This window comes from Platichthys flesus, chromosome 13 (assembly GCF_949316205.1).
Source record: "Platichthys flesus chromosome 13, fPlaFle2.1, whole genome shotgun sequence".
Classification (NCBI taxonomy): domain Eukaryota; kingdom Metazoa; phylum Chordata; class Actinopteri; order Pleuronectiformes; family Pleuronectidae; genus Platichthys; species Platichthys flesus.
The window spans coordinates 3,097,038-3,105,415 of NC_084957.1; the positions used below are offsets into that span (position 1 = coordinate 3,097,038).

The 8,378-nt window shown below is 40.5% G+C and overlaps 1 protein-coding gene across 1 annotated transcript; it reads left to right on the forward strand.

Annotated features, from left to right (window-relative positions):
• Positions 1–1,303: 1,303 nt before the first annotated feature.
• LOC133967496 (signal transducer and activator of transcription 1-alpha/beta-like) lies at positions 1,304–8,374 on the forward strand. The gene is made up of 20 exons (XM_062402984.1): positions 1,304–1,403; positions 1,938–2,045; positions 2,131–2,229; positions 2,624–2,775; positions 3,352–3,495; positions 3,606–3,671; positions 4,008–4,067; positions 4,161–4,190; positions 4,274–4,364; positions 4,453–4,491; positions 4,923–5,006; positions 5,092–5,193; positions 5,715–5,853; positions 6,265–6,302; positions 6,411–6,487; positions 6,587–6,726; positions 7,210–7,386; positions 7,511–7,571; positions 7,651–7,708; positions 7,867–8,374. The coding sequence occupies exons 2-20, from the start codon at positions 1,941–1,943 to the stop codon at positions 7,993–7,995; spliced, it is 1,791 nt and encodes a 596-aa protein (XP_062258968.1). The 5' UTR covers positions 1,304–1,403; positions 1,938–1,940; the 3' UTR covers positions 7,996–8,374.
• The last annotated feature ends 4 nt before the right edge of the window (positions 8,375–8,378 follow it).

An 8,378-nucleotide genomic window follows, 5' to 3' on the forward strand; every position in this document is an offset into this window, starting at 1 on the left:
TGGCAGTGAAATGCTTGAGTCTCAGGCTCTCTTCTAGCAATGCTCAAGTAATTACAACATATAAAATAAAATAGAAATTGTATAAAATATAATAAAATAGAATATCAACATTTTTTAAATATAAAATAAAGTATATATATCTAAATATATATATATAAACAGCTGAAGAGAAAATAAAACAACAATAGTGCAATTTGTGCAAATATGTCACGGTGCTGGTTTAGTGGAATTATTGCAGTTCAGAGGAGTTTAAAAGTCTCAAGGCCTGGGGGATGAAACTGTCTCTGAGCCTGGTGGTGCGGTACATTTTTGATTGAAAAAGAGGAAGATTGTGGATAATGTTAATATAAATGTATATACTTGATAGGTACAAGGACTAGCAGAATATTATGGTCATCTTGTTGTTGGTGTTTCCAAATCCAAACACAAACCTGACGAGTGGTTAACAATTTTCTATTTCAAATACAAAATACACTAGACACAATAATTACTGGGCAGGAATAAAAGCACGGTCAAAGACTTGTGTTCTCCAGAATAGCCATAACTTAATTTATCTCACAATCACATCCTAATTAAGCATTAAAGGTTCAGTGTGTAGAGTTTGGAATATTAAATAAGTAGTGAAGTAAGTGTATTTTTATGATTCTGGAGCAGAATGTACATGGTGACTGTTCAGAGGATAGAAAAAAAACAACATGCTATCTAACATAACATATAACATCACATCGTAACATATAACGTAGTCAAGTGAAGCAGTAGTTTACAGGGTGAATGGAATATTAAATTAAATAATATGAATATATGTATTAATATAACATAGTCAAGTCAAAGTCAAATGAAGTAGCAGTTTACACGGTGAAGGAGTGGGTAATATTAAATTAAATTAAATAATATGACTATAAACAGTCTATTCTAGGAAACAACAATTAGTACATTTTAGATAATTACACACTAGTGAAAACACTAGGATTATTATATATTCAGATCCCTTTCACATGACTCTTACACACTGGACCTTTAAAAACACTGATCCTTTCACCCCTGGACATTGAATTTGGGTAATTGTTCAATGTTTTGTATTTGTCTTTTGTTTTACCTCCCTGTACTAAACGATGAAAATGATCTATAAATAAAGAGTTTAAAAAAAACAAAACACTGATCCTTGTTTTTTGTGTGAGTCACTCAGTGAACTGAGGAAGGAGGAAGTGAACAGAGGAGAGGGTGGGGGCAGCAGTGAGCTTGAAACCAGGCTGAGGCACTGTTTCTTGGGAGTCACGTGGTGTGTGCGTGTATGGGTGTGGGGGCAGAGTATAAAAACAGATCAGGAAGAAACACACACAGACACACTGAACACCACACAGGGAGATGATCCACCTCTGATAATCTACAGGGACAAGTACAAGGTAAGAGCTTTATATGTCTGTGTGCTTTGTTGTGTGTGTCTGTTTATTTGTGTGTGGTGTTCAGGCATAAACTTCAAACTTCAGAAATACACGGGGACAAGAAGAATAACTGGCGGTGTGTTACTGGTTGTTACATTACATGTCATTTAGCGACTTACATTTTTAGAACACTCAGCATTTACGAGGGACCATTTTAGGGGTTCAGTATCTTGCCAAGGACTTTTAGGGAAAGAGTGGGATTCGAACCGGCAACTTTCTTTTTGCAGAACACCCGCTCTATCCCCTAAGCCACAAACTCTCATAAATCTTCTGAGGGGAAATTAAGGCAAAGTGTGAGTCTCCATTTTGTGGCAGCATTTGTCCAAAACATGTAGATATAAAATGTAATAAAAGATAGTTATAAATCCACTCGGGTGGAGGCGGAGCTCCCCCTCCTGTTTGACATTGATTTACTTGGCTGATGGGACGATTCCATTCCATTCAATGTTATGGACACTCCCCTCACCTTATTGATATCAGTATCTTCTCATCCAGCACATGCAGAAAGACACAACCCTTGAACTCCTGCAGTTGAACCGCTTTGCTCCGGAGGGCCACATCTTGCACGACCCTGATTTTCCAGGGATGAAGGATGACTTGCTGGTGGGAGAGACGTCCTCTATCACTTCTACAATAAGGTTGAGTTATGATATTGAGAGGATTGACACCAACTTTTTCTTTTGGGCAGGCACACTTCCAAGATGAGACACTGAACCTGGAGAAAATCATCTCTGAATGTTTGCGAGAGGAAAAGAAGAGAATACTGGCTTCCACTTCTCCACAACAGGTAAAAGAGTAGAAACCTCCACCCGGGCCAGACAGTCCCCTGGAACTCAATCAAGCCGATCTATCAGTCCCTTAAAAAGGCCTGATTGTTGTTAAATCAAGATCTGCAAGTTATTCCCTTGGAGAATGTTGAAATTGTTGAAAACCACAAAATCTCACAATGTTTAAGAAATGATAAAAGAACAGGTATACTGTAGACGAGGCTTTGAGTTGTTGTCATTGACGCGGAACACATATATATGAATGAAGGATTTATTATTACTTGTTTACAGCCAAAATGGAATGAAAACCCCCCGAATGATCACTGTAAGCAGATGACTTGATCCCTAGACCCACTGTAAAACACTTTGATAGAAAACACAGAACAATACTCAATGTTTCCTGTTTCTCTGCAGACGATGCTTCTGGAACGAGTGAACGTTTTAGAACGGGCGGCGGAGACGGTGGCAGCTCTCACTGAGGTCCAGCTGCCTGAGTGGAAGCGCCAACACCAGCTGTCCTGCATTGGAAGTCCGGTCGACTCCAGTCTGGACCGCCTCCAGGAGAGGTGAGCCCCCCCCCACACACGACCTTTTCACATTTGATATTTCACATTGACTCGGATACTTTGTGTGTAGCATCTTTCTTTTCCGACCATAACAATTTTCTCAAACGCACTGTGGGATGCAGAGTCATGAAGTCATGGAACCTACATGACTTCAAGAAATGAAACACTTGGGTACAGCATACTTGTGACACTCGATGATGTACTGTACATAAATGTGTAGTATTCTCTTACATGGTTTGCAGTTTTCACTTCTATGGAATTGGATATATCAGTGTTTTATATCATGACAAAGGTAAAATTGAATAACCACTAAATTAATTAAATTGATATATATATCTGTAGTATTGTATGATCATTATTTTTATGTATTTTAATTTTTGATATTTGTAATGTAACGTATGTTTTTAAAAGTTTGATATGTGTATGTATGTTTTAAATGTGGAGTAGAGCTAATGGGGTTCCTTCTAAATAAACAATCAAACAAACAAACAAACACTTCATTGTTGATGACAGACATGTGTTCTCTCTCCGTGTGTGTGCGTGTGTGTGTGTGTGTGTGTGTGTTCTTATGTGCAGGTTCACCGCTGTGGCAAAGGTGCTACTAGAGGTTCACAAGCAGCTGCACAACCACAACCAGCAGAACAAGAGCAGTGATGCCCCCGGCCTCCTGGGAGCACACGAGCAGCTCGCACAGTCACTGCTCACATCACTCCTCACAAAGTGAGACACGGCGTCAGGACACTCGTCTGTATTATAAACACACACACACACACACACACACACACACTTTAAACATTGTTGACATGTGCCGTTGTGCTCTTGTGTTACAGAGCTCTAGTGGTGGAGCAACAACCTCTGATAGTCAAGACTGGAATAAAGTTCTCAGCCACAGTTCGGTGAGGATACACCTGCATATGTTTTATATTTGAATTAAATATTCTCCACCGTGGAGTGATTTCACCAATTGGATTACATTTTTTAAGCTTTATCGTAATGTAGATTTCTAAAGTCACCTCCTGTGAGCTTTAAACATGTTATTGTAATAGATGTGTGCTTTGGTAGTTATTTTTGGTCTTTGCAGCTGAATCTACACACTTGTTACACATCAACTCTGTGTGGAATCAATATCATGAGTCTGCAGTGGTATATTCAGGATTATTTGGGGGTTATTAAGGGGGGGGGATCACTGATTGAAAGAATAATTGTGATTTAAGAACTGATTTTCTTCTCAGGTTCTTGGCAAACCTCCCTGAATTCAAGGACCAGCTCAAAGTCAAAGCTGTGTTTGACAAGTAAGTCAAAGATCCAGTTTAAACTTGAGCTTGTTGTATTGTATTTTCATTTTGAGTGACATGGTTTCTTCGTTTCTCTCGTAAAAAATCAAGGGACGTTGAAGACCTCTTGACCTTCAATGGGTAGGTAGAAGCTAGCGAAGACGCTTATCACTCATAAATACTCTCATTCCTGGAACACTGATTCATTCTCATATGTTTCTCAGGCTCCGTCAGTTTCGTTTCCTCAATGAGGTCAGCAAGGTTTTGGATGTGGACGAAGCTGCTGGAGCCTTGAGGGCAGAATTTTTTGACATGGTAAGAAATATTACACTTTGTATTTATGAACAACACACGTATGATTATTGTACATTGAAATAATTTAGTTTTTTTCCTACATTTTTAGAAAATCAAGGAAATCAATGAAAGCAGAGGAAAACGTAAGGTAAGAGGAGACATTCATATTTATAACTTTAATAAAAGTCACTTTCTTATAGAGGAAATTCCAACATAAAGTACAAAGTGCCTGACATGAAGAAACCAATGAGCTTTCACCGTATTTAAATACTCTGTTTTAAAGTTGCCTTCCAGATTCAAACTATCAACATGTGAAGTACTATTGAAATAAATCCGTGGCTTTTTAATGGTCACGTAGATTTTCCTCAAATGTTTTTAAACAACCTTGGAATATGCTCATTTGAATAAGGTGATATAAGACTCTTCTTCATCTCAGGTGTTTCTCTGTGTGAACTGTGCTGCATCAGTTTGTTTTGTAGTATTTAGACTTTGTTCTCTCTAAGCTTCTCTGCCTACAAATCCTTACAGTGCCAGATTCTTTTACCCTCTGTTAACAATGTGCTGCTCTTCCTTTATCAGAGTCAAGTGGTAGTGACGGAGGAACTCCACATCGTTAAGTTTGTGACCGAGTTGCAGTTCGATGGATTCAGGTTTAACGTCGAGGTGAGTGGACATGAACTTTAAATAACAGTAATGGGAAACGCTGCTCGGGCAGTAAACTGAATGTCCTCCTCTGGTGTGGACCCAGGCCAGCTCGCTGCCGGTGGTGGTCGTCTCCAGCACCAATCAGATGCCTGCTGCCTGGGCCTCGGCCCTGTGGTGCAGTGTGCTGTCCAGCATCGAACCGAGGGTAATGCCACTTCACCTCAACACAGCAAATAACAATATCAGGACGTGTAGCCATAGATATATATATAAGGCTTATATATATATATATATATATATGCGTTTAGCTGCAGCTTAAAAGGTTCAGGAAGTAGAATTCAGTTTCACCTAGTGGTGAAGGGCTGAACACCCCCCCTGTAAAAAACATGTCAGCCTCCGTAGAGAGGACCAGATATAAATATAAAGTATTAAATATGAAGGACTCATTCTGGGGTGAAGAAAACAACAATTTGTATGATTTAGATGAAACACAATTAGGTTTATTTTATGTACAATTTCTGCCAATAGATCCCTTTCACTTAAATCTCACACACTGGACCTTTACCACACATCCATACTGCACCAAACACTCATTATAACGTTTGTTTACTTGTGCACTTTAGTGTTTAGTGTTGTCCTTCATTCATTGAATCCTTTGCAAGAAAACTACGTCTAGTTTCAAATCCTCGCCACAAAAACGGTCAAATCTCTCATTTCGTTCTTCAGAACCTGTTGTTGTTCCTGGAGCCTACCCCCCCGATCGCCTGGCAGCAGCTGGCCCAGGTTCTGAGCTGGCAGTTCTTGTCCTACGGCCAAAGAGGACTCGATGAAAACCAGCTCTCGATGCTACGGGACAGAATTGTGGGTGAGTCTCTGGCGGCCCCCCCTGAACCAAGTCACTGTCCTGTGGGACAAACAGGAGCTCAGCCTCTGTTCATCTGAATCGACTTTTAGATCCAAATTTAATGTACCAGAAGCTTTTGGAGCATGCATGGCTTTCAGAGATTCTCTTCTGGAAATGTTCCTCAAATTTACCAGAGGAGCTGGAAAAATGCAAAATGTCCAAGTAAGACACATTCCAGAATTTTTGGGGATTTGGCCATTTTGAAAGCGACAGACAGTTGGTCCTCCTATTTGAGGTCTTTATGCACGCAGGCATTACTCTGTCAGTGGATATTTCCAATAAAATAATAATTATTTAATTTACTAGATATGATTATTGTGCTCATTCCCTGTAAAGAAACGTCCTTATTAACGTAACTGAGTTTCTCCTCAGATGATCCTCAAGGTCTCGTTCAATGGGGCCAATTCAAGGTGAGAATTAAAAAACAAGATATGCGTTTTTTGACTGTGTGTGTGTGTGTGTGTGTGTGTTTCTTAATATGCTCTTTACATGTTGCCTTTTGCTTTCCTGCTTGTCAGAATGAAAGAAACTGGATCTGGATCTATGGAATCCTGGATTTGATCAAGACACACTTGGCCGGTCTTTGGCGTGACGGGTAACACACATCTTAAAGCATGATGTGAGATTTTGGTTCAGGTCACTTTGCTTCTCAGCTGACGAACCTGTTGTCACTCCGTGCCCGGGCGGGTTTCAGGCGCATCATGGGCTTCGTGAGCAGGAAGAGAACAAATGAGCTGCTGAGGGAAAAGCCGAGCGGGACCTTCCTGCTCCGCTTCAGCGAGAGCAACAAAGAAGGAGCCGTCACGTTCAGCTGGGTGGAGCACACCAACGCTGGTAGGCTTCTGTTTATGGACCTTTTACTCACTTCTTATTGGCAGTTTGTGTCGTGTCCGATTAAAAACAAACATCCAGACATATTTTCAGACGTTTCACATCAGCCCACACATCTGACCTTTGACCTGCACCACTCATTTTTAAATCCTTTTAAATTTCGGTCGTTCATTCTCACTGTAACTGTGTGAAACGGCAAAACACAGTGGAAATTAAACCAGGACATGGACTCTTGATGCACCATATGAACAGAAATCAAGACCCAGGTGCTAGACAGAAATGTTTCCACTCACAGAACGGCACATATAGTCAAGGCAGCAATACCATTTAGGACATGAATTGTGAAATTTGCTTGAGTAGACGCAGAGAAAAGAACCAGAGCTGCTGCTGCTCTACTGACGCTCTACTAACGCCCTGCTCACAAACAAACGTCGGCGAACATAAAAAAACAATGTAAAAGTGATTGTCTGTTTGTTTCCTCATCAGAGACCCATATGCATGCGGTAGCTCCCTACACCAAGGATGATCTGTCCAAAATGTCCATGCCAGACTCTGTTAACCTCTACAATCTGAAAGAGGAGGGGAACACGACCAGGAATCCACTGCTCTATCTTTACCCAGACATCCCCAGAGCCGCCGCCTTTGGACCTGACTGCAGCTCTGGTATCCTCTCCCACTTGAATCTCACCCATACAATCTGAACACGTTATTCCACCAAGTGTCTTCTTCAATGACAAATGGTTTTTGAAAATAATTGGTCTAATTTCTAACCGTCTGTTTGTGGCAGAAATGTTGGTCCCTAAAAAGAAAGACGGATATATCCCGAGAACATTCATCCCCACCTCAATGTAAGTCATCACAGTTATTTGTCCATTCGATTGTGTTTCCTGCTGTACAGAACAAATGCAATGTGTTTTTTACCTGCAGGTTTCCTACACCACCTCCATCCCCGCAGCAGCTCATGGAAGTCGACCCAGACACCAGTGTGAGTTTTCATGCTTCATCACGTGTGCTGGTGGGTGATGGACAGGCCGGGTACAGAGGGGTCATAATGAGACCGATTTTTTCAAAGATGAAATCGGTCAGACTTTCTTTTTTCAGACTTTGACTCTGCAGTTGATGTAAATATTGTTTTTCCTGCAGGCAGAGGAACATGGGCGAGCTCAGGAACTCTTTGATCATCGACTTGATGTTCCTGGATCTCCTGTGTGGTCTCCTCAAGCTCCTCCCTCGACTGAGATCAACTTCTATGATACTTCTTTACACTTCTGAAAAGGGGCGGGCGTCCAGAGGCCAAAAGTTATCGTTGCAACACAATGATTTTACTCAACAATTTCAAGAAGTGGAGCTGTAAATATAGATTTGATTTTACTCGTACAATGACCAAAGTGTGATGTAAGAGCATTTTAATGTTTATATACATACAAAAGTAAATGCTGATGACTTTATTAACTGGGCGGCTTAAAGATCTTGGTTAGTGTATATTTCACCCAATGATCAGTGGTGGCTAATGTATTTTGTATAATGTTGAATATTTGCACCAACTTTCCATTTCTCTCAGGTTTCTGAAGCTGTTGAGCAAAAGATGATGATGTAAAATGATGATGATGTACTGCTAACGTTTATTAAAATAAATATTTGAGCATTTCCATGTT